At 45.3% G+C, this 26,326-nt stretch overlaps 1 protein-coding gene across 11 annotated transcripts in view; it reads right to left on the bottom strand.

The window, feature by feature from the left end:
* The window catches only part of Arsg (arylsulfatase G), a 134,540-nt gene that overhangs the window by 35,387 nt on the left and 72,827 nt on the right, over window positions 1-26,326 (bottom strand). For 3 of the 11 annotated variants that reach the window (XM_027425812.2, XM_027425811.2, XM_027425814.2), the window contains exons 3-8: window positions 20,963-21,150; window positions 16,335-16,382; window positions 11,895-12,006; window positions 9,167-9,304; window positions 1,450-1,646; window positions 72-152 (exon numbers count right to left, since the gene is read on the bottom strand). In XM_027425812.2, the coding sequence (XP_027281613.1) occupies window positions 72-152; window positions 1,450-1,646; window positions 9,167-9,304; window positions 11,895-12,006; window positions 16,335-16,382; window positions 20,963-21,150 (764 nt within the window). Of the gene's footprint in view, window positions 1-71; window positions 153-1,449; window positions 1,647-4,490; window positions 4,579-9,166; window positions 9,305-10,678; window positions 10,726-11,894; window positions 12,007-16,334; window positions 16,383-20,962; window positions 21,151-26,326 lie in introns of those variants that run through there. The other 8 variants (XM_027425813.2, XM_035447762.1, XM_027425820.2 and 5 more) reach the window with 8 other exon arrangements.

The raw sequence follows: 26,326 nt of genomic DNA, 5'->3' as shown, positions 1-26,326 counted from the left end.
AAAACCCCATACCCAGCCAGCACTTGGCTTCCCAAGTGGGATCCATTCCCACTGGATGAGCTTTCAAATACCTTGATGGGTTTGCCACAATCCAAAGAAGGGACCCACGCTGCCTGCCAGCTCACACTTCTGAGCCCATGGGCCGTTGTCTCCTAGAAACCAGGAAAAGAACCAGGAGATGGTCAGTGGGCCTCTGGGAGACACTTTTTCTGAGCCCCTCTAGTCATAACCCTGTGCACAGCAGGGGTCAGACAGAAAGACAAACATGATCTCTACATTTGAAGTATTCCTCGTAGGCATGGATGTCAGTACATGGCTAGCCGGCATAGCCATAGACCTCCCCATCACCACTCAGCTAAAACTCTGTCTCGGTGATCCTATCTCTCTAGGCTCTATGAGAGATGGGGGTCTGCTCTAACCCAGTGAGCTCCATCCTTAACCTCTGCTCTCACAACCCACTTAGGTGGTGTCAGCAATCTATTACTGCTGTCATTAGAGCCCAGCCACTGTTCACTAAGCATCCTTGATGCATCTAGAACTCCACATACACCATCTTTTAACCTTATAATATATAGTGGAATAGATTTAGCTCTCCCATTAGCATATGTTAAAACCAGATCTCAACTTCATCCAAAACAGCTGCTACTCTTCTACAGAGAGACCTGAGACATAAAATATCTGTGTTATAACCCCTCATACACATACAACTTTGGATTTTTCTGACACAGAGTCTTGTATATACCCCAGGCTATCCTCAAATTCACTCTACAGCCTACCCTGGCTTTGAACTGGAGATCTTCTTGCCTTAAGACTTTGAAATGCTAAAACTCTTTTGTTATTGTTGTTTTAAATATTTATTTATTTAATGCACAGTGGTTTTTTGCCTGTATAAGTTCTGTGTGAGGGTGTTGGATCCCCTGGAACTGGAGTAATAGACAGTTATGAGTCACCATGTGGGTGCTGGGAACTGAACCCAGGTCCTCTGGAAAAACAACCAGTTCTCTTAACCACTGAGCCATCTCTCTGGCCCAAAGTTCTATGAAGTGCTGTACATTACCATGCCTGGCTATATGTGAGCCCTTTAAAGGGATCATTAATTCAGTTCCAGAGCCACCTAACTAAAGATATGACCAGTAGCAACCACAATCACTGGGACCAGGGAGGAGATGGTAAAGGACTCTTTAACAGGTAGGAGTAAGTCAACAGGCCCTAGTCAACATCTATAGGGCCAGCAAAGTCATGTTCTGCCAGTACAAATCTTTCTCCATGACTCAGTCATGGAGAACTCAATAGACAACAGGCTAAGCATTCAGGCAATCATCAAGTCCCCAAGTTCACAGTGAGCCCCTTCCTGGTTACAGATGTCACATGACTGGACTCTGCTCTCCATGGATCCTGCACAGTTATCTACTAGATCCCAGCCAGTTCAGGTGGACATCTCTACTTTACCTGTAATCCAGAGGAGTGTGTTTTCTTTTGCCATGTGGTCAACTTTGTCCTTGATCTGCCCAACCAGACTGTCCATCTCTTGGAGACTTGCACGGTAGGGCCTTTGGCTCCCTGGGTTTTCCAATGGCGGTGTCACAGACAAGGGCACATGCATGTGGGCCAGGCCCATATAGAGCAGGAAGGGTCTTCCGCTGGTACTGGAAGAAATGGGAGAACTCAGAGCCTCTTCGGGGTGGGGGGTTAGTCTTGTCTAGGGTCTCAACAGTCCTTCCTGAACTCAGAGAAAATCCACTACCACCCTGCCACAGGGCTTGCCCTGAAGGCTCAAAGATAATGTATTTGTCTACAATCTTCTAAAGAAATGGGGAAGTCATCTGGCTAGCCCATTAGAAAAGTACTGCACCATAACGATGGCTCGTATTCTGTGATAGTAAGAGCTATTATACAGGACTGTTGCTTAAGTCCATCCTTCCATTTTCCCTTTAAGGAAATAATTTAGAAACTTAGAGGGATCTAAGGACCTTCCTTCAAGTTACACAACTAGTAATAGAAAGTCTGGATTTCAACTCATCTGTCCAGAGCAAACCTTTGCTCTTTGCTGTACTTCAGAGTCCAAACATCCAGGCTACTGTGTTAATTCTAGGGGTTCCCAACCTTCCTAATGCCGTGACCCTTTAATACAGTTCCTCATGTTGTAGTGAACCCCAACCATACATTTATTTCATTGCTACTTCATAACTGTAATTGTACTATTGTTATGAATTGTAATGTAAATATCCAATATGCAGGATATTTGATTGTAATGTAAATATTTGATATGTACCCCCTGTAAAAGGGTTGTTTGACCCCTAAAGGGGTTGCAATTTTTTTTAAGATTTTATTTATTTATTATGTATATAACATTCTGCTTCTGTATATATCTGCACACCAGAAGAGGGAACCAGATCTCATAAAGGATGGTTGTGAGCCACCATGTGGTTGCTGGGAATTGAACTGAGGATCTCTGGAAGAGCAGTCAGTGCTCTTAACCTCTGAGCCATCTCTCCAGCCCCGGGTTGCAATTTTTGAGAACCACTGTTCCAGGAAATATAGCTATAAGGAATCCCTAAGATACGTGAGACCACAGGGGACATTCAGATTAAGGCTCTGTTCAATACTAAACCTGGAAAATTTGTGGTGACAGGCTTGAAGAAACTGGGACATCTAGCAAAGACTCCATGGTCTCAAGGGGCAGTCCTAGCTCTTTAGGAAATTGAGTTAGGAAGATCACAAGTTCAAGGCCTGACTGAGCTATACTGTGAGTTCAAGAGCATCCTAGGAAACTTAAGTGAATCCTTGTCTCAAAATGAAAAGGAAAAAAAAAATGGCCTGAGGTTGCACTTAAGTAGTATGCCTGCTTACTATACAAGGCCTGATGTTTAACCTCCAGCACAACTATCCCACCCTGTCCAACCCTGACGCCCTGCCTCCTCAGAAACTGTACATGCATGGTGCCTGTGCATCCATGCAGGCCAATACTCATACACCCAATAGAAATAAATGTTTCAAAAAGCTGTTGGAGTTGCTAACTTGAGTTTCTTTTTTAAAATCACTCAGTGAATTTTGGCTTGCCATCAGGACAGACTCCCCAGTCATTTCTAAAATGGTGTTAAGCACACTTCTGCCACTTTGTACTACGTTTGAGGCGGTATTTTCAACATGATGATAAAAGTGTAACATCGGTGAACTCTGAAGAGGCTTTCTGCCCTAGAGGATTTAAATCTTCATGCAAAAATAAACGAACACAATTTCATCATTCATTAAGGGTAAAATTACATGTATGCTACAGAATTGTTTAAAAATAATATTTCTGTGATTTATCATCAGTAAATAAATGCCTGATTTATGTACCTATTTTATATGCCTATGTACCTGGGGTGCTGTAAAAATTTCTTGGGGTGGGGCTGGAGAGATGGCTCAGTAGGTACGAATGGTTATCTCTCCTGCAGAGGACCCAGGTTCAGTCCCTAGCACCCACACTGGGCATCTCACAACTGCCTGTAACTCTCTCTCAGTCCATGGTATCAATAGCTCTTCTAACAGATTTCCTATTCCTCAGTGATCTGTTTCAGAGACCAAACAACAGTGGTGCACAACTGTAATCCAGCATTCAGTGGGTGAAGTCAGGAACACAGTATCATGCTTGACTACATACCAAGCTCAAGACTAGCATATGATATAAGACCCTGCCTCACAAAATAGATAATAAATACATGGATGGATAGATGGATGGATGGATGGATGGATGGATGGATGGATAGATAGATAGATAGATAGATAGATAGATAGATAGATAGATGTGAAGAGGATTGCATGATACCCAAGGAACAACCAGCTACTGGTATACTGTGCATGGTGACCATTCGAGGCAGGGGCATCACTAGGGAAGTTAGCTATGACTGCTAACAGGTTGTTATTTCATTTACTCAAAGATCCATTCTTCACCCCAGCATTCAAACAGGAAAAAGAAGAGGGAGGGAGATAGCCTGAATCTAGAACCCTGTCTGTTGGTGCTGGGTGGCATCTGGGGTGGGAACAACAACGGGGAGGGAGCATATCACCATGGTAGGAAGGAACAGGGAACAGGAGAGTAGGAACAGGAGAGGGTAATGAAGGCAAGGAAGCTTTTCAAAAGTCCCTTCCCTGGGGAGATACAAACAATGTCTGCTCCCTCCGTATAAGGTCCCAACAACAAACTAAAATATGATTTCACCCAAGTTCATCCTGGGGAATCAACAAGCTTATTGGGCCTAAAGAACATGAATTTGGAGTTGCCCAGAGGCGTGGTAGTGTTACAATAAATCTTTCCACCAAAAGCGCCCAAACTCTACTGCCACGTGGGCAGTCTCCACCAGCCGCCTGAGTTCTGCCCACCACGTGGATGGACAAAATAATACAGAGACATATTAGGTACAAATGCTGCTTGGCCAATAACAGATTTCTCATCTGTTAGCTCAGTCTTAATTATCATAAATCTATATATTTTATAAGACTTATCTTACCGGACGCCTTCCATTGGTGTCCCCCCTTGCCCGTGGATCACATGGTGCCTGGTTTAAGAGCAGAGGGGAAAAAGGGGGCACTTCCTGGTTGTCCTTCCTTATATATGAGTCTCCCTGCTATGTCACTTCCTGCCTGGATTACCACTTCTTACTACATTTCCCAGAATCCTCCTCGACTCCTAGTCCTGCCTAACTTGCTGCCTCATTGGCCAAACAGTACTTTATTCAACAATCAATAAGATAAACATACACAGAAGTACATTCCCCATCACCAGAGTAGCTGAACTGCAAAGTCTTCACCTAGCATGGAGATGGTTTCCCCAAATCATTGTAGATGGTACCCGTCTCAGTTTACCTCCCCAAGCCTCCATCCTAGCGCCTTCCAAGACATCGAGGACATGTGTAATTGGGGCAGTTCCCATGTACAAATAGCTGGATAGGCTGCTAGGATCTCAGGTGACCTCCTCACTCCTCCTTCTATGAGAGAATGCCAACAATGAGGCCATTCCTGGTGGCCTCCTGCAAGTAGACACGGCTGATCTGATGGAGACAGTGGCTATTGTGTTTAGAGCACCACGTTCTGCAATGGCAAATCAAGTAAAGGAAAGGACTCTGCGAAGCCTGGGCTCCAGCTCTTAAAGGTTTAGGTTTTCGTCTCTGTGTCATTAGGACCCTGTCCTGAACGACACATGTCTTAACTCAGACTGCTTGAACAGAAACACCACACTGGGTACATTAAAGCAAGTATTTACTCTCACAGTTCTAGCACATGGGAAGTCCAGTGTCTCCATTCTTAGACTCTTTCTCCCTTTCACCCTCAGGAGAGTGAGAAACTCATCGGTTCCTGATAAGGGCACTAATCCAATCACAGGGGCTCCATCCTCCCAAACCTGTCCAGACCGAAAAACCCTGCAAAGGTCCCCACCTCCTAATAATATCCTATCGGGTGAAGGTGTGTCCTACCCCTACCCCCTTAAGCCACATATACACAGGGTATCTATGAATGCTGCCAAACATAAATTCACTTAAAATATAAGATTTTTGTGTGCATATGTGACTGTCTTTGGTAACTTGCTTGTGCAGTTTGCAAATGTACATTTTGTAAATGACAACTGTGTCAAAAAGTTGGACAGGTCTTGTGTGACTGAGGGTTAGGGTTTTAACACTTGAACTGTAGGGGACATAGATATACAGTTCACAACATCTTGAGTATTGACCACATACCAGATTTCTCAGAAGACTCTGGCTTCAAACATACCAAGTCAGCATCTATTCTTATGCCCAACTAACTCACCCTTACTTTCCAAGCCCTCTGTGCCCTATTTCCAGGAAGGTATTAATCTGTTAGGGTTACTATTGCTGTGAAGAAACACCCTGACCAAAAACAAGTTAGGAAGGAAAGGGTTTATTTGGCATATACATCCACATCACAGTTCATCACTGGAGGAAGTCAGGCCAAGAACTCAAGCAGGACAGGAACCTGGAGGCAGGAGCTGATGCAGAGGCCATGGAGGGGTACTGCCTACTGGCTTGCTTCTCATGGCTTGCTCAGCCTGCTTTCTTATAGAACACAGGACCAGCAGCCAAGGGATGGCAGCACCCACAATGGGCTGAGCCCTCCTCCATCAATCACTAATTAAGAAAATGCCCTCAAGGCTTGTCTTAGCCTGATCTTATGGAGCAATTTTCTTAATTGACATTCTCTCCTCTCAAATGACTTTAGCTTTTGTCAAGTTGATATAAAACTAGTCAGCACAGATGTGAGCAGATCCAGGGGACTTTTCTGCTACGGTGAGAAAGTTATGGTTGAGCCAGTAGGTCAAATCTTACAGAAACCTGCATGCCCTATGATTACTTTCTGTAAAGTTAAAAAAAAAAAAAGGCCAACTCTTATTATTTCCTTTTTTGACATGGTGAGAACATCAGTTGATTTGTCTCTTAATGAGTCCCTTAACTGATGGATGCCAGGCTCCGCCACCCCTGCAGAGCAAGCATTACACAGTCCCCAGCCCCAGACAGCTGCCATCCCTCCTATCAGAAGGCTGAGACTGTAAAACAACAGGAAGCTGCCCTTGACGACTATGAAGCATCTGCCTGTCATATAGGGCAGAGGGAACTAGAGCCATTTCACAGCTGTAGGAAGCTGGGAGATGCTCAACCTCCCAGAGCGGAAAAAACTCCATCTATCCCAGCAGTCTGAGAAACACAGTGTTTCTCAGAAACTTCTGGGGAACCATTCAGACGGAACCTCTAAGGTCCTGGGATATGACTCTGAAATCTGAGCCTGAAGTAATGGCTTGCATTATGAAGAGCACACACAGATGACTGATTCTCACTGCCACTCCTGCCCTCCTTGATGATGTCTCTAGAAAAGTCCAACATGGCTGAGCAAGGGCTGTAGGACCCTGCACAGTCAGGAGTTGGTTTGCTCAGCCATCCACAGATGACGCCATCTGAATTCTGCATAAGCAGGCAGCCACACAGCACAGTTTTGTCTTCTTGCTCACTTCAGTTACAGCTGTGGGCCTAAGAGAAGTATCCCAGTGTGCCTCAGTCATTTAGGACCGTGGGAGAAAGATGAAATCAATCACACTTCCAGTCATTCTTTGTGGTGACAGGACAAGGATGCACAATGGCAGCCCTCACTCAGTGGTGTGGATTTTGTTGTCACTGCCGTGCTTTCCTTCTCTAAACATCAATTTAGTTTGTTCAGAAGTGCCACAGTGTGTGGAGTCAGAGGACAACTTTTGGGAATGGGTTTTCTCCTTCCACCCACCCGGTCCCAGGGATTCAACTCATACTGTCAGGCTTAGCAGCAAGTGTCGTTATCCACTGAGCCATCCCTAGCCCTCTTTTGGATGTTTTTAATTAGTAGTTTCTAACATTTTAAAGACTGTTTCCTGTCTCTTCCAGAAACTGGAAAGACCTGACACCCAGGCTCACATACCAGGTTCACCCACCATCAATGGCTGGAGCTAAGTAGCTACTGTTTACAATAGATGGGGTATGTTTGCCCCATACTCAGCCTGCTTTCTTCTTTTTGAAAGATTTTTCTTTAGATTCTGTATGATGTGTATGGGTATTTTGCCTGCATGTATGTCTCTGCACCACTTACATGTTGTGCCCTTGGAGACCAGAAGAATAAGATCTGGAACTGGAGTTGTAGGGGTTGTGAGATGCCATGTGGGTGCTGGAATTGAACCTGGAAACTCTGAAAGGACAGCCAACACTCTTTTTTTTTCTTTTTTTTTTCTTTTTTCTTTTTTCTTTTTTCTTTTTTTTTGATCATTTACCTGCAGACTTTATTTGGATCCCACCAGCCTCCACACTGTTATTTTCTGCATTGCCTTTAGTCATCATGTCTCTTTAGTCTTAAGACCCTAATGTTTAGTTGGGTTTACTCTTAAGTGGACAGCTAATACTCTTAACCACTGAGCTAACTCTTCAGACCTGCTTTGTGGGCCCTGTAGATGTGCGTATTCAGAACGCTGTGTGCGAGACTGGATAACAACACCCAAACATACCTGAAGTCCTGGAATTGGAGAACTTCCCTTCCGTGGCAAAGGGAACTTTACAGGTATAAGTAAGTTAAGACCTTGAGATGAGATCATCTTGATAGCTGACTTTTTGTTTTGTTTTTGGTCTTTTTTGTTGTTGTTGTTGTTGTTGCTGTTGTTAGCCATGAATTCTGTCTCTTGAGTTCCCGAGTGCTGAACTATGTCACCATATCTGGTTCTTGGTTGACTATTAATCACTAGTGTCCTTAAAAGAAGACTGGGTATGGTGACACATTCCAGCATCCGGGAGATCAGAAAATCAAGGACATGCTCAGTTGCATAGCAAGTTAGAGGTCAGCCTGGGCTACCGGGGACTCTGTCTAAAAGAGGAAGGGTAGGAACGCTTGACTACATGTAGAAATGACAAGGGATCAACAGAAGTAGAGATTAGAATGATGTGGCCATAAACCAAAGAAAGCCAGGCAGTGGTGACTCATGCCTTTAGTCCCAGCACTCAGGAGGCAGAAGCAGGCAGATCTCTTGAGTCCAAGGACAGGCTGGTTTATAGAAGGAGTTGGGCTACACAACCCTGTCTCAAAAGACAAACAAACAAAGAAACAAAGAAACAATTATAACAAACAAACAAAAGAAAGAAACAATTATTTTTGGAGACTCTAAAAAGAATGAGCCCTGTTTACACTTTGGTGATAGTCCTCTAAAACTGGCTTCAGACATCTAGCATCCAGATCTGAGGAGAACTTACTATGGTTACTATTGGTTTTAGCCACCACTTTGGTGATCATTTGTTATAGAAGCAGTAAAGAACTCATACTGCCTGCTAACAAATGAATTCAACAAATACCCTAAGTAAGTGTCCTGAATGCAGGGGGCAGGCCCTACCCTCAAGGAACTTGCACTCTAGTAGAAGGAAAAATGGCCAAAGCCATGGTGCTAATCAAGGCAGGACAGACAGAGGGTCACAGGAAAGCCAAAAACTTACCCGAGGAACTTCTAACCCAGGACCAGAGAGTTCATCAGGAGCATTCATGTTACTAGCATATGGGAGGCAGGCAGGTATGCTTGCTGAAGCATGAAACTCAGCCTCAGCCCTAACAGGCCTGGGGCAGGAGGACTTGGTGTGTGTGGAAGAGGGGACAAGAGCAGGGAGCTTGTCCTTACCTTGCCTGCTCAATGAACGCCACTGCCTTTTCTAAATACTTCCGTGCAAGGCCACTCAGGTTCACAGGCTGCTCCACGATGTTGAGGTTTTCATAGAGAGGAAGGGCCACATCTGTGTAACAGTCCCTCTCGGGGTTCCTGCATGAAAACACAGAGGGGAGCATTCATTTTCACATCCTAAATAATCACAGAACGCTTTAGTTAGGGCAGCAACACACATAGATACGAAACAGCTGGTCCCAAGAGACTTAGCAGATCGGCCATGGCTCTCCCTGCCCTTTGAATAGATGTTTGTGTTCCTTGGATGAGCCAGCCACCCTGCAAAATGGGATGAGATGCTCATGAGCCTGGGACATTACAGCTCCCATTTTGCGGACAGACACACTGAGGTCTGAACAGGCCAGTCCCACAGCCCACCAGCCCTCCTGCTGCTGACTTTCTCCACTGACCAGCCTCAGTGACAGTGGACATGCTGGCAACATTGCGTACTGTGGGTACTGTCCTAGGTCTGTGACCAGGATTTCATGTGGGAAAAAAAAAATCTGATAATAGGGCAGAATACACAAGATGGCCCATGGTAGTTTTAATTTTGAACCATGTTTGGAAATTTTGGAGAAACTGTATAACACTGAGTATAAAATGGAAGTCAGAAGGCTACCCCCTTCTTGAAGAAAACAAATCCCACTGTAGGTCCTCAGGTCGAAGGGCTGCACACCTCTTCCCCACCCCTACTCCCTGCTCCCCACCCCCGGCCACCATCTTGAGTGAGTTATCTTCCCTCCTGGAGGTTTACACTTGTCTAGAATGGGGTCACCTGTGCCCCTTAAGGGGATGCCGGGAGGACAAATGTTGGGACTCTGCCCAGGTCATCACCAAGGAGTGGGTGAAAGGACAAGAATCCTGCACTGTCACATACGCCCTCCCGAGGACAATTAGAGAAGGGTTGGGGACAATTTGAAACTCCACTACATACACATGTGTGTAATGCCCTGCTGTAGAAGTTTAGGGATAGTGTCAAGCTGGGTAAATCATTGGCAAACACTTTCTCCTTCTTTTTCTTTTTAGGAAAACACTGAAGCTAAAGAGATGGCTCAGCAGTTAGGAACACTTGCTGCTCTTACAGAGGATCCAGGTTCGGTTCCCAACACCCACATGAGGTGGCTCAAAACCACCTGTAACTTCAGCCCCAGGGATCCGGCACCCTCTTCTGGCCTCTTTGGGCACACAGATGTACACACATACACATAAAAATAAAACAAATCTTCACAAAAATAAAAATAAGAAGTTGTTGTGATGTTGGCTTGATTATTCTGTATTTTTGCTGGGGTTTTTGGCTTTTTATTGTCTGGATTTAATTCCACTACCATTTTGAGTCCATCCCAACAAGCCAGTGCTTTCAATTCTGTCTTATTATAATATAGATGAGAGAGAGAACGAGGGGGAGAAAGGGAGACATTGGTTGAGATATCTCATGCCATTGTATGGCCACATGGGGTTGCAGATGTGACCTACCTAGGCCACACAGCTACGTAAGAAGGCAGCATGACACATCGCAGTCTTTCACACTGTCACCTGGGAGGGGTCTGTTGCTTCATGTCTCTTGTGCACTGAGGTAATGTCATCCTCAACGTTGGTCCAACAGCCACAAGCTAAGAAGCAAACCTGGAGGGCATGGGCCCTAGACTTAGAGAGACTCAGACTAAAATGTCAATTCTTATCTCCTACCATCTCTGGTGTGACCTAGGCGAGGCAGATTGTTCCTGTGGACTACGGGTAAGGTGGGGAGTGTCCAGGATGTAACAACTTCTCAATAAAAAACCATTATTATATTAACTATTATGCTATTTAATGAGTCAGCTGAGACATTCCCCAAGCAGTTCAGACACCTGTGGCCTCAGGAATAACTACAGCACAGGCTCTGAGAGGGATGAGCACAGGGACTGAGCTAATTCGTTACCTCAATAAGGCTTAGCAACTGTCTCCCTCTCTGTGTGTGCGTCTGCCTCTTTCTCTGTCTGCCTGTCTCTGTCTTTCTCTCTCTCTCTTCTGCCTGTCTCTCTCTGCCTATGTCTCCCCATCTCTCTGTCTCTGTATTTTTCTCCCTTTATCTCTGTCTGTGTGTGTGTCTTCTCCCCCCGTCTGTCTCTCTTTGTGTATGTCTTTCTCTCTCCCCCCATCTCTGTGTGTGTCTTTCTCTCTCTCTCCTGTCTGTGTCTCTCAACCTATGTCTTCCCATCTGTCTTTGAATCTCTCCTTCTCTGTCTCTGTCTCTGTCTCTCTGTCTCTGTCTCTCTGTCTCTGTCTCTCTCTGTCTCTCTCTCTCTCTCTCTCTCTCTCTCTCTCTCTCTCTGTGTGTGTGTGTATGTGTGTGTGTGTGTGTGTGTCTATGTCCCAAGTCTGGGCTGGGGAAATAATAGCATGTAGTCTAGGAGCAAAGCCAGCAAGCAGAGGAGGGAGGCTCCACCTGTGTGAGATCTTGGCAGGCACCATGCTCTCCCCAGGTGAGCTAAACAATTCAGAGATTCTGGAAAATTCCAACATAAAAAAAATTGTTGTTCTCATCCTTGCATTGGAGAATAAATTAAAAAAAAAAAAAACCCTTTGCCCTGGATGTATTCTTTATCTCCCGTGCTGTCTCAACTGTCCATGTCTATCTCGTTCACTTATTCTAGAACTCATGTCTCCACTTTGACTTAAAGCCCACAGTCAATGCTTCCAACGGTCTTACCTCCATAGGCCATCGCTCTGTGGACATGCTGGACAGGGAGGGTAGTTGTAGCCGGGTGTGTCTGTGCAGCCCATGTCATGGCTATACGGGATTCCAAAGTAGTAATCAAAGCCTGGAAGAGGGGTGATGGGTTAGCACCCCCACTTGCTGCTTCTCAGCATGCCTGCCTCTTACACACACAACAGAATTTAATTTCCTGTGATTTAATATCGTGGTGTTCTAGTGTATGTAATTAAAAGAGGATTTGATTAATATCCCTTTGAAGTATGCAAAGAAAATCACTTTGCTGGGTTCTGGCTGTAAGACTAGCTTTGTGAAATGTCTTGTGAGGGGAGTTAACCCAGATTGGGAGGAAGTATCAAGAATTGCTGACCATCTAACATCCTCCACAGTTATGAACTCATGTGGTAAGTACTTGGTTTAAAAAGAGAGGAAGAGCCACTGCATACATGATAGCTTAAGGAATCCAAAATCTGCCTTGGGAAGCTTCTATGTGGGGCTAGTGAGATGGCTCAGCATCAAAGGTACTTACCAACAAGCCTAAAGATGTGAGTTCTGATGGGGAATGTCCTTCTGTGTTTGTTTATCTTATTGATTGTTGAATAAAGTACTGTTTGGGCAATGAGGCAGCAAGTTAGGCAGGACTAGGAGTCGAGGAGGGTTCTGGGAAATGTAGTAAAAAGAAGTCTTCTGATATAGGCAGGACGTGACAATAACAGGCAGACTCATATATAAGCAGGGACAAAAAGGAAGTCATCCATTCTCTCTTCCTCCTGCTCTCTGCTCTGATGTCACCATGTAGCCTGGGAAGACAGGATGCTTGCCACTGGCATCCAGTAAGTCTTATAAAATATATATAGATTTATGATAATTAAGACTGAGCTAGAAGATGAGAATTCCTAGTCATTGGCCAAGCAGCATTTGTACCTAATATACTTAAGTGTCTGTGTGTTACTTGGGACCTTAACGAGGCAGCAGACAGAACTTGGGAGGCCTGGTGGAAAGTGCCCACATGGCAGCAGGGCTCGGGCGGCTTGGTGGAAAGACTTGTTACAGAGTTCAATCAACAGAACTATGTGATAGAAGGAGAGAACTAAGTCCCAAGAGTTGACTGTTGTGGAATATTTGTTTAACAATGCAAAGATGTGTTGCATTTGTTTAACATGTAAAGATGTGTTGCTTTGCCTGCCTAAGATACCTGATTGGTCTAATAAAACTCTGGATGGCCAATAGCTAGGCAGTAGAGGGATAAGCTGGGCTGGAGGACAGAGAGAATAAGTAGGAGGAAAAAAGAGAGGGGATGGCACAATGAGGGAGAAAGAGAGGAGACATTCAGGGCCAGTTAGCCAGGTAGCTACCAGACAGACACAGGGTAGACTGTACAGAATGAAAGAAAGGTAAAAAGACCCGGGGAAAAATGTAGATGAAAAGAAACAGGTTTATTTAAGTTATAAGAGCTAGTGGAACAAGTGTAAAATAAGGCTGAACATTCATAAGGAATAAGAAGTCTCTGTGTCATGATTTGGGAGCTGGTTGGTGACCCAAAAGACAGCCTGTTACAATTGTCCTCTGACCTCCACATACATGACTCAGCACACGTGTGCAGGCACACACAAAAAATTAAATACAGAATTTATAACAACGAAAATAAGATATATTAAGCTGTGAGAAGCGGATGAGTCAGGTATGATGGTGTAGGCATATGATCCTAGCATAACAGAGGATGAGGTGAGAGGATCCTCAGTTTGAGGCTAGCCTGGACTACATACTGAGATCTTGGCTCATGATGAGAAGAAGGGTCAGAGGAGGAAGATATTCCCAGATGCAGCGGGTGTTGTGGACATAGCAACAACATCTCAATACACGTCCTAAAGGATAGATGTCTAAGCCAGGACTCTAAAGGTTGGGAAGTGGAATGGAATGAAGTAAGAAGGTCATGTTGTAACCCAAATTCCTTGTATTGAGGTTTCCCTGACACTGTCCCTCTACAACACAAGTTCTGAACTGGGCCTGGCAAGCAGGGAGGGTCGGTTGCCTCTTCAGCCCCTGCATGTGCCTCTTGCCTCTCTATCTGCACATGTCCGATCCCGTTTCTCATGTGGCTCATACCCTGGAAAGCCAGTGGCTTTGTCTGGAATTGCCTGCTCTGTAGCTCTTACCAATGAAGCTATACAGAAGTGGTCCAGCATAGTCGTAGCGCAGTTTCCTATAAAACGCCCCACCCCTCACCACCCCTGCTAGCCCCTTCCTCTTTCACAGCCCAATCCCAACCTCCAGACTCTCTGTCAGCCTGAATGACAAGATCTTCCCCTTCAGCACCGTGTTCCTTAAGTTGGACCGTTAGGCCCTCATTCACCAGTAGGTGGTTTACATTCCAGTTAGCTTTAACTATCAACTTGACACCGTGTAGAGTAAGCTGAGGGGGGGAGGTCTCAATTAAGGGCTTTCCCAGATCAGACTGGCTGTGAGCATGCCAAAGAGCAACTGTCTTGTTTGCTCATTGATGTAAGAGGACCCAGCCTACTGTGGGCACCACCATTCTTTAGGCAAGGCAGGCAGTTCCAGGCTCTGTAAGAAAGTTAACTAAACACAGGTTGGAAAGCAAGCTGACAAGCACCATTCCTCTGTAGTTTCTGCTTTAAGTTCCTGATTGACTTCCTTCAATTATGAACTATGACCTGGAAGTGTAAGCCAAACAAACCCTTTTCTCCTGAAGTTCCTTCTGATCATGGAATTTGTCCTAACAGCAGAAAAGAAACTAGACTAGTTTTACATGGGATGGCTGGTAAATGTTACCAGTACTAAAGAAAACCTGAGAGCTCCATGTCAACCTCTTTTGTACACATAGATTTGAATACCTCATAGGTAAATGACAGAGCCCTGAACGGTTGTCATCTTGTCAAGATGAGTAAATACTTCAGGTTTTGTTGGCAAGAAGTCTCTATGATGGCTTCTGATGTCACTGTAGCACAAAACACCCTTGGGCAATATGCACAAAGATGAGCACAACTGTTTCCAATAAAACTGTATTTACAGAAACAGCTTGCTGGATTTGGCCCACACTGTATACCAACTCTTAGTTCAGCTATCAACTGCCCTCAGCCTCCAGAGTTAGTGAGAAGCCTCAGTGTTTGCCGGAGCCCTGGTCTCTAACCAAGAGTAGAGGGGGAGTTTGGATGCATATGAAGAATGTGTGATGTTTGACATAATCCATGATGGGTTTGGAAGGCAATGTGGGGGTCCATGGGAACCAGGATAGTGTACATGGGCAGAATACAAAAGCAGGAGACAGAAGGTAGCAGCTAAGAAACCCCACAGTGGCTAAGCAAGAAGGCTTCCAGCACTATTTGGTACCAAGCCAGCAAATACGTAGACGATCTCTTTCTTCTCCCTTCCCATTCCTGGGTCAGACTCACAAGCCTGTCAGGGACCGTCTTCTTCTAAGCAGGGCACAGTCTCAGTATGCCTCTCTGCTCAGGACTCCAGAAACAGTGTTCAAAATGTCACCAATGGATCTAATCCAACCCATCACCCGGGGAGTGAGAGCTACTTTCTGGAGTAAGTTGTTGACAGGCCTGGTGTTCTTTTCCTCCAACGGCCATTTTTAAGGGTGTGGCTTCTTCTTCTGCCCCCTGTGATCCTTTAAAAGGATCCTTCAGGCACGATGCAACCCTTTGCACAGTTAGGGACAGACACTGGGACAAGGTGACAAAACAGTCTGAGACTATCACTAAAGGAAAAGGCCACCTATTTGTGTATAAAGTGGTAGAAGACAGACAGACAGACAGACAGACAGACAGACAGACAGACGTAAGGCCAAGGGCCTGACAGGGTAAATGGCTTTCTAAGGGGCAGTCTGCAGATTCCCATAAGCAAAGGGAAAAGCTAGGGAAAAGGCAGAGGCACAGACTGTAAATTGGAAAGAACACCCATATTTTGACATTAAGAGAGTATGTCACTGAGCAATTAGAGAATTGACAGCCTGATCTTGACTTTTCTTCTCCAAAGGTGAGAGGTCTGAGGATGCAAGCAGCTGCATCCTTAGGAGGAGGCCAAGAGGCAGCTTCCTCTATCTGGGTCCATAACACAGGTTCATGTCCCAGCAAACCATCAGATCATTTTTTTTAAAGACTTCTTTCTACCTGTACTGTCGGGAATTCCCAGAATGTTCCATATGGTGCAAAGAACTGGGAGATGGAGGGAGATGGATGGGTCCACAGTAAACTAGATTTTCAGGCAGACAGACAACAAGGTAGGATACCAGGGGAGGTTCTAGAAAGAGAGATGTGGTGCCCCACATGTACCTAAGTGACTTTTGAAGCAAAAATGTCCTAACAGAATATCCCAGGGGATACAAGGGCTTCAAATGCTCATGGAGTTCTTTACACAGGGAACATTATTTTGTGGTTCCCGGGGAACAAACTGCAAATGGATTCTTACCACGAAAATTGGGGTGATAAGAGCCATGGTGCCCAAGATGCCATTTGCCTGTGGAAAGAGAAAGAGAGAGACTTTCAGATAGGGCGCTGTGGAAACAAGGAGACTCTTCAAGAAGCTGATCACATACTCGGTTTTCAACACCTTCATACTTCAGTGAGGACAAAGAGAACCTTCCAGTGCCTGTGTGCTTGCTGAGCTATGCTCTCTGGGACCCCAAGAGACCCTACAGGGAGACAGGAGACAAGCAAGGCCCAGATGACTCAGGACCACATGGGAAAGATGAGCCGGGGATGGCCTCTCTTCCCAGGAGCCCAGTGATGCTGCCCAGCTGAGCCTATTCCTCCAGGGGCACATGACTTGTGATGCCCTGTGAAAGATGAAGATGGGTGCAGGCCCCCACCCTGCCCGGCCTCAGGATCTTTGTCTCTGGATAATGTCGTCAGCAGTGTGCAGAGGCCACAGGAGAGGCCACTTCCCCCAGTAGCTCTAGCACTGAGACACCCGCAGGGCAGCAAATGAGAAACTCAGCCACCTGCAGGTCCCGCTCCACCAGGGCACTCATTCTGCGGCGATAATTGGACGAGGCAGGGCAGAGCTCTGACAATATGAGAATCTCTGATCTGCTTGTTTGCTCTAAGGACTGGATCCCAGGAAACCGCTGCCAAGGCAAGCGGGCCAGAGATGTATAATCAGTCCAAAGATCTAAACTGTGGCAACCTTTGACAACGTGAAGGAGGGAAGCCAGCAAGCAGACACAGGGGTGTGACTCAGTAAACTATTTGATGTGGCCTTAATAAAACACAACCAAACTACCCTTTAAAGAAAACACTCAGAGCAAAAATAAAGTTAGTGAATCTAGATGGGCACCTGTACTCATCCCTTATCCCCCTCTTGCAACCACAAACTCTTTTGTTTTCTTAAGACAGGTAGCCCAGGCTGGCTTCAGATTTGAGATCTCTTCTCTCAACCTCCTGAGAGCTAAGCTATATACTGTCATGCCCAACTCTATTTTGTGGATCTGAAAAACAAGTTTTTTGTTTTTTAAGATGGGGTTACTTTTTATAGCTTTGGCTATCCTGGAACTAGCTCTGTAGACCAGGCTGACCTCAAACTCACAGAGATCTGCCTGCCTCTATTGGGGTTAAAGGTGTATGCCACCACCAAAACCAAAACCCAGCTGAAAAACAAGCATTTTAAAGAAATAATTAAGGATAAGTGTGGTGGTGCACACCTTTAGTACCAGCACTCAAAAAACTGGGGCAGGTATATCTCTAGGAGTTCCAGGTCAGCCTGGTCTACATTGAGTTCAAGGCCAGTCAGGACTGTATAGTAAGACCCTGTCTCAGAGAGAGAGAGAGAGAGAGAGATAGATAGATAGATAGATAGATAGATAGATAGATAGATAGATAGATAAGGAGGAGGGGGAGGGAGAAGGAAAGAAAGAAGGAAGGAAGGAATGAAGGGAGGGAGGGAGAAGGAAAGAAGGAAGGAAGGAAAGAAGGAAGGAAGGAAGGAAGGAAGGAAGGAAGGAAGGAAGGAAGGAGAGATGAAGGGAGCCTGGCATGGTGGCACATATTTATTTACAGTGCCTAAGATACTGAGACAGAAAGTTCAGATGTTTAAGGCCAGCTTACGTTATATAAGTAATGGGAGATGGCCTTCTGTATATACATTTCTCTTATTGGTTGATGAATAAAACACTGATTGGCTGATTGGCCAGGCAGGAAATATAGGCAGGGCTAGGAGATGAGAATTCTGGGAAATACAGGCAGACGGAGTCGTCATGTAGAAGAGAGGATGCTCCAGGCGTTCTCCAGTAAGCCAAGACCACATGGAAACACACAGATTAATAGAAATGAGTTACTAACTAAGACAGAACTAGCCAATAAGAAGCCCAAGCCACCGGCCAACATTTAATAATTAATATGTCTTTGTGTGTTAATTTGGGGCTGAAGGGCAGCGGGACCAGCTGGGACAAAGAACCTCATTACATATGAGAGTTCAAAGCTAGGATACACAGCAAGTCTTTCTGAAAACAAATACACATATTATTGTAAATATAAAATGATAGGAAGGAGAAGGGGTAAAATCACATGAACACAGACGAAGAACCGAAGCAGTGTTGAGCACTGTGAACAGACCCCAGAGCCCTTTTGTGGGTTTCATTCCTAAGCAAGTAGATGTTCTTATCTTATTCAGGGATCACAAAAGGTGAAGTTTGGATCAAGGGAAGGGGGAAGTTATACAGACACCTGTGATCAGTTGTTGCTTACTTGGTGTTTAAAGGCAAAAGGGAGCCATGATTCCAAAGCAAATGAAGAAGAGCCCAGCCCCCTGCTTTGTATAAGGCTCTAACATCAGGCAGTCCAGAGACCAAATCCGCCCTGGCTCCAGGGATTAAATGGACGTATCTAGTAAGTCTATCTAACAGGCAACCCCCAGTGGGAGCTTCATGTGCCCTCTTGGTACTGATGTCAGCATAATTACACCTCAGGGTAGGAGCAGGAGCCGGGAGGAGTATCCTAGTCAGGGTTCCTCCTGCTGTGATGAAACCCCATGACCAAAAGCAACTTGGGGAGGAAAGAGTTTGTTTGTTTTACACTTCCACATCACTGTTTATCACTGAAGGAAGACAGGATAGGAACTCAAGCTTGGCAGAAACCTGGAAGCAGAAGCTGATGCAAGGAAAGTGCTGCCTACTGGCTTGCTCCTCGAGTTTGCTCAGCCTGCTTTCTTATAGAACCTAGGGCCACCAGCCCAGGGATGGCCCCACCCACAATAGGCTTGTCCTTCCCCCACCAATTACTAATTAAGAAAATGCCCTATAGCTGTATCTTCCAGAGGCATTTTCTCAATTGAGGTTCCCTCTTTTCAGATGACTTTAGCCTGTGTCAGCTTGACATAAAACTAGCCACACAGGAAGCGAGGAAGAGAAAATAATCTTTAACTGGACTCTTCTTCTGCTGACCGGGGCATCTCCTTCTGAGACAACGGAGGTCATCCTGCACTTGTGCCTATAAAAGAATGCAAAGTCTTTGAACTCAGAGTGGAGAAGGAAACACCAGAGATGCCAGCCCTTGGTCTGTGTTAAGAAACCTCCTCCAAGCTAACACAGAAAGAAGGCTCCGGAGACCAGAGACTCATCCACAGGGACCCTCACTGTCACATGTCTGTTGGCACACCCTCCCTTGCCATTTCACTATGGTAGAAACAGGAATCCCACTGGAACCAGATCTTTGAAAGTAAACAAGCACAAACAGGCTAAGGAGGCTGCAGGAACTGCTGGGTGGTCTCCGAATCTGCAAGAAAGACAGGCAGGGGAGGCCCCAGCATCTGAGGTCAGATTCTGTGATGACAAGGACACCACCTGTCTCAGGCAGGAATGTGAAGCAGGTATCCTCAGGTTCAAGACCTAGTTTTCTTGCTCTACGATAGGAGAATAATAATCCTATGTAAATGAACGCATCCCAGGGTCAGAACACAGTTCACGGTGAGTAAGAGGTCCCTTAAAATACAGACACAAGGAAAGGAAACCTGGAATTCCAGCACACTGAGGCTGCAAACACGACTGTATGTTTGACCAGCCTGGGCTACATAGTAAGACCCTGTTTCAGAAACAAATAGGGCTAGGGATGCAGTTGGTAGAGTGCTTGCCTAGCATACGTGAAGCCCTGGGTCCCATCCCCAGGACCATGTAATACGGGACATGGTGGTACAGGCCTAAAATTCCAGCAGATCGTTGTCATCCTCAGCTATATAATGAGTTTGAGGCTGTCTTGGAACACATGAGACTCTGTTTCAGAAAACAAAACAGAGAGGAAGAGAGGAAGGAAACAAGGAAGAGAGGGAGGGGAAGAAGCGTTCGAACAGCGGGGAATTGGCTGCTGTTTTCCTAGCCTATATGCATGTCTTCATTCTAATAACATTTTGCAGTTTGGCGGGGTGGGGTAAGGTTAGGACTGTTTGCTATAGAGACAGCACCCAGTGCACTGTGCATTCTGGGTAGGTACTTTACCTAGTGCTCACCCCTAGCCTGGAGCCATCAGTTTGTTCTAGATGATCATGCCCAGGCCAAGTCAATTATTATAATCCTGTCCCCAGTTTCCCAGCCTTCTTTACAACCTCGTAGCCATGTTACCCAACCCTGAACGGTACCATTTAAGCCCAGTTCTTGGGAAGGACGGATTCTTATCTTAAACAAAAGATTCCATTTCTTGGTAAGAGTGGGTGGGTGCACGAGGCTGGGACCCATTCATTCTCTTCCCCTCCCCCTCCTTGAACCTAATTACAGTAGAGGACCCCAAAGCTGAGGCCCTGCAGCCACAGGCACACGCACAAAAGCCACATGCTCAGGATAGCAGAAGAATCTGGAAAAGCTCCCAACGGCATCTTTGAGCGTCTGACCTAATGGATGCAATCACTTACCACGAAGCTTATTATCATGGGAGGAAAGAGCTCTATACGCATTCTCAGACACTGTGGGGCCTTCCTGGTTATGGACAGCAAGCTGAGGACATCCCTACCGTACGTACCCAGCAAGAAACCAACAAAAGCGCAGAAGCGAGCAGACAAGGCAGCAGCCATCCAGAGACCCTGAGATCTTGAAGCAACTCCCCAGAGTACATTACCTATCATGGCAGTGACATAGCCAGCCTGCTGCAGCACCTCGGCCAAGGTGGTCTCATTTAGTGGAAGCCCCCCGACAGAGGTGACGGCAAAGTTGTGGGTGACTCCATTGCGTAGGCCTAGCCGGCCAGTAAGCAAAGAGGCTCGGGAAGGAGAGCAGGTGGAAGCGGCTGCATGGAAGTCCACAAACCTGCAAGGGAAGGCAACCAGCTCAGAACCTGGCCAGCTACAGGAAGCCAAAGGACTCGCTCGGGGACTGGAATGATAGCCCTGAGAAAACTGTAAAAATCGCCCATGGTGTGCAAGGAAAATGAAGCCTGGGAAGGAAACTAGTCCCAGGTTAACTCAGATTGACAGGGCCAATCGTCTTTATTTACAGATTCTGTATGTCAAAGTCACTCGCTTCAGGGAGTTTTTGAACCTCAAAATCAATATTTGAGCCTGGTTAGAATCACCCATGGATAGAAACAGACATGCAGGAGAGGATTTAGCAATTAAAAGGACAAACTGCTCTTGCAAAGGAGCAGAGTTCAGTTCCAGCACCCATGTTGGGCAGCCTGTAACTGCAGCCGGAGGAGATCCAACACCTCTTCTGGCTTCCATGGGCAATTGCCCCCATGTGCAACTACTCCCACACAGATACACATACACAAAATTAAAAATTAAAAAACTCTAGAAAAAGAAATAGACTAATAAAAATACGAGTTGCAGGGCCAGGAAGACAGCTAGCCAATAAAGTGCTTGATGCATGAACCCGGGCTCAAGTTCCCAGCACCCGTGTAAAAACCTAGCATAACAACAAGCATCTGCATCCTAGAGTGAGGGAAGTGGAGACAGGAGGATTCCCTGAGCTCCATGGCCAGCCTTCTAGCCTTTCTGAAGAAGTGGGCTCCAGGTTTGGTGAGAGATCCTGTTTCAAAACAATCAGTTGGGACCCGATTGATTGTCTAGTAGGTAAATATATTCCCACCAAGCCTGGTGATCTGAGTTCAATCCTCAAGACTCAGACTGGGGGCAGGAGAGAACTGAGTCCCCAAAGCTGCCCTCTGACTTCCATGTGAACACCATGGCACAAGGGTGCCCACACACATACACAAAACAAATGTAAGAAAAACTGTTTTTTGGTAAGGTAGAGAGCAATCCAGAAAGACACCAATCCAAAAAGATATATCTATTTATGGCCTCCACATACACAAATAGCTGCACACACACACACATGCAAACAATATACACACATGCATGCGTGTACACACACACACACACACACACACACACACACACACACACACACACAAACACACACGGGAGCCTGCTCCAATGCACACATTCCTTGTTGAGGTCAGACAAAACCATTCTGCCGTCCTGTTTCAGCTCTGAGATGATTAGTAAGTGTCCTTTGACCTCTCTGTTGAGCTCCACTGCTTTGACTTTTGCTATTTTTGTGGGTGATTTCACTGTGGGCAATGATCCCCCCCTCCCCGCCGCAGTGAAGTGCTAAGTGCTGTCTAGCGTTCATATGTTCAAGAGAGCTGCAATGTGCCTCACAGAGATGTACATGTTCCCAGAGCTGTTCAGGAATGAGTTATAGTGCAGTTGGCTGAGCTCAGCGCTAATGACTCAGAAGTTTGTATTAAACAAACACGGTGTCTTTAAGCAGAGTCACACATAAAACAAGGTTATGAATTGACCGACTGATAAAAAATGTTGCATCCAGGGTCTCACAAGAATGCAATGCTGTATTTCCAGTCAGAATAAGGTTTCAGTATCTGCTGTTTGCTGTGACCATGCAAAATGCAACCACTGCTAACAGGGAGAACTGCCTGGCTCTATGACATATGATTGTGTACTCATGCCTACTTTATATAGGGAATATAAAAGAATTCTAGGGCAAGCAAGATGGCTCAGAGGGTAAAGGTGCATGCCACCAAGGCTGATGACTTGAGTTCAATTTCTGGGACTCCGTGGTGGAGAACAGAATCAATTCCTACAAGTTGTCCTCTGACCTCTATGTGTAGAATGTCAGGCATGTAACACCAACCCCAAATATGTACACAAGATAAATACACTGTAATATAAACATGCTCTTTGAAAACCATAGGTTGGGTGGTGGTGGTGCACACCTTTAATCCCAGTACTTGGGAGGCAGGGACAGGTAGATCTCTGTGAGTTCAGAGGCCAGCCTGGTCTACAAAGCAAGTTCCAGGACAGCTCTGAGACTATTAGTAAGTGTCCTTTAACCTTTCTGTTATACAGAGAAACCCTGTCTGGAAAACCAAAAAAAAAAAAAAAAAAAAAAAAAGGAAAAAAGAATTCTAGGCCTGGGGTCAGTGAAATGGTTCAGTAGTTAAAGGTGCTTGCTGCCAAACCAAAAATCTAAGTTCAACTCCTAGGACCCACAAGATGGAAAAAGAGAACCAACTCCCACAAGTTAACTGTCCTGTGACTTCCATACTTGCGCCATTGGATACATGTGCTCACTCCCCATATGAATAAATAAAATAGGATAAGATTAAAAAAAAATCTAGGTATGCCCCAACCCTCAAGGAACATTCAACCTGGTTAGAGGACAAAACTAGGGACTAGAGAGATGATTCAGCAGTTAAAAGCACGTGCTGTTCTTGTAGGGGTCTAGAGTTTGGTTCCCAGAACCCACATGGTGGTTCACAACCATCTGTAACTCCAGAAGATCCAATGCCCTCTTCTGGCCTCTGAAGGCACAAAGCACACACATGGTGCACATACATACATGCAGGCAAAATATTCATACACATAAATAAATTTAAAAAGAAAAGTCATGTAAAGAAAGCAGGCAGGGGTGGAGTAGCTTAAAGAGCAACAGTGGACAAGAGCAGACATGTAAGATTCTAGACCTAGCCGGGCGTTGATGGCTCATGCCTTTAATCCCAGCACTCGGGAGGCAAAGGCAAGTGGATCTCTGTGAGTTTGAGGCCAGCCTGATCTACAGAGTGAGTTCCAGGACAACCTTCAAAGCAATACAGAGAAACCCTGTCTCGGAAAAAAAAAAAAAAGACTCTAGATGCAAGGCGGAGACAATGGGATGCAGACCAGCATGTTTCAGACCCAATGGGGAGAAAGGACTCGATAGGGACCCAAGTTTAGTGAAAGATTCCATGGAGTGGGCAGGACCCAGACTGGCATCTAAATGATGCAGCTTTTGAAAACCATAAGGGCAAGCATTCCCGTAGAGGAACAGGTTGATACTAGAAGCGTTGATGGTTAAGTCTGATTGTCAACTTGGTAGCATTCAGAATCACTGAGGAGACATATCTGTGTGGTGTGTGTGTGTGTGTGTGTGTGTGTGTGTGTGTGTGTGTGTGTGTGTGTGTGTGTGTGTGTGTGTGTGTGTGTGTGTGTGTGTGTGTGTGTGTTGTATGTGTGTGTGTAGGGACATTTCCAGGGATGTTTAACTGAACAGTGAAGATCCAGCCTGACTGTGGGTGGGGTCCATGACAGGATTCATCTTGCTTTGCTTCCTACCTGTAAAGACAACATGACCAGCTGCCTCGTGTTCCTTCTACCACTGTGGAATATTCCTTTACATTGTGTGAATATATGTCACTGTGACTGGTTTAATAAAGCTGACTGGCCAATAGGTAGGCAAGATAAGGTTAGACAGGAGTAACAGACTAAGAGAATGCTGGGAAAAAGGGCAGAGTCACGAGAGTGGCTAAGAGATGCAGAGAGAAACAAGATGGGCATGCCATACTGAGAAAAGGTACCAAGCCATGTGGAAAAGCTTAGATAACAATATGTGTTAAGCCAGGTGGTGGTGGCGCACTCCTTTAATGCCAGCACTCAGGAGGCAGAGACCAGCCTGGTCTACAAGAGCCAGGGCAGCCTCCAAAGCCACAGAGAAACCCTGTCTTGAAAAACAAAAAAACAAAAAAACAAAAAACAAACAAAAAAAAAGTTAATTGAAAATGTAAGAGTTAGCTAATAACCAGCCTGAACTACTAGCTGAGCATTTATAATTAATATTAAGCTTTTGTGTGGTTACTTGGAAGCCACTTGCAGGACAGAAACTTCCACCTACACACCATGCCTTCCTGCCATGATGGATTGTACCCTCAAACTGTGAGAAAAAAGAAATTCTCCCTTGCTTATATTGCTTTTGTAACTGATACAAAAGGTAAGTCAAAAGCTAGACTTAAAAATAAAATAAGCAAGGTTTCTCACAAAGGGGCGGGAGAAACGGCCTGTGGAAAAGGGCTGGGAACAAGACCCTGGGGGATATTGCTGTTCTATGGATTGATTTTGGTACCATGCAAATGTCAGATCTGGGCAAAATGCAATGTTAAACTCCAAAAGAGAACCAAGCAGGCCTTATTAGAAGAAGCAAAACAGAAACAAATGAGTCTCACTGTGCAACAGATCTCAAAGAAGAACGCCCAGAGGGAAGAGTCATTTCAAGTGACATTAGCACATGGTATTCAGGCTGCCCGTCGCAATGGGATAAAAGAAAACAACCAAAAGTATATTGTAAGGGAATCTTAAACTTTACACAGTGGCTGTGTTATTGGTGGAAGTATTAGTACTGGAATTTTTGAGACAATTTCATGTGTATGAGAGAGTAATGTAAATAAGCAATTATATTAATGATCCTAACAGGGAGCCAAGATTTTCACTGTCAGAAAACGTAAGCGCTATAAGATGTTAAGAAAAGCCGATAAACACAAAAATTACTGCCAGCTTAATGGTAGGGCTGGGGAAACAGCTCAGTGGTAGAGTACTTGTCTAGCACTCTTGAGGCCCTGGGTTCAATTGCAACACCATAAAAAAGGTAGAAAGAAAATGCCATTATGAATTCATAATTTTTTTAAAAAAGTCTGTATCCAGCTTACTAATAACTGACAGAAAGAAGCACTTCTCCCCCGCCAAACACACACACACAAAACAGCAAACATACCTGCTTCCAGTCTTTGTTTTCAACACCATCCCACATCAAAGGAATCCTATCTCTTGGGAGAAATATCTAATTCCAGGTTTGAGATAATTTGGGCATCAGAAGAATAAGTATATGCTTGGGAGACATAGTTCATTGGTACAGTGCTAGTCTAGCACGTACAACTCCCTGGGTTGGCTCTTTATCAACACACACACACACACACACACACACACACACACACACACACACACAAATGCACGTATGCAGGCCTGCACACATGTACCCTGTGTCATTTTTCACCAATGGGAAAGAACATGATATCAATTCCACATCCTAAAAATTCATAATTAAAGGAAATGCCCTGACCTTCTGGACTGAGCCACAGCCTCAGCCAGGTGACAAGGGAGAATACTCCTTTGCATCAACTAGCTCACACCAAAAGCACAGTAACCTTGGAAAA

This window comes from Cricetulus griseus, chromosome 7, assembly GCF_003668045.3.
Source record: "Cricetulus griseus strain 17A/GY chromosome 7, alternate assembly CriGri-PICRH-1.0, whole genome shotgun sequence".
Taxonomy (NCBI): Eukaryota; Metazoa; Chordata; class Mammalia; order Rodentia; family Cricetidae; genus Cricetulus; species Cricetulus griseus.
The sequence above is the reverse complement of the archived record's forward strand: the minus strand, read 5'-3'. Positions and strand labels throughout refer to the sequence as shown.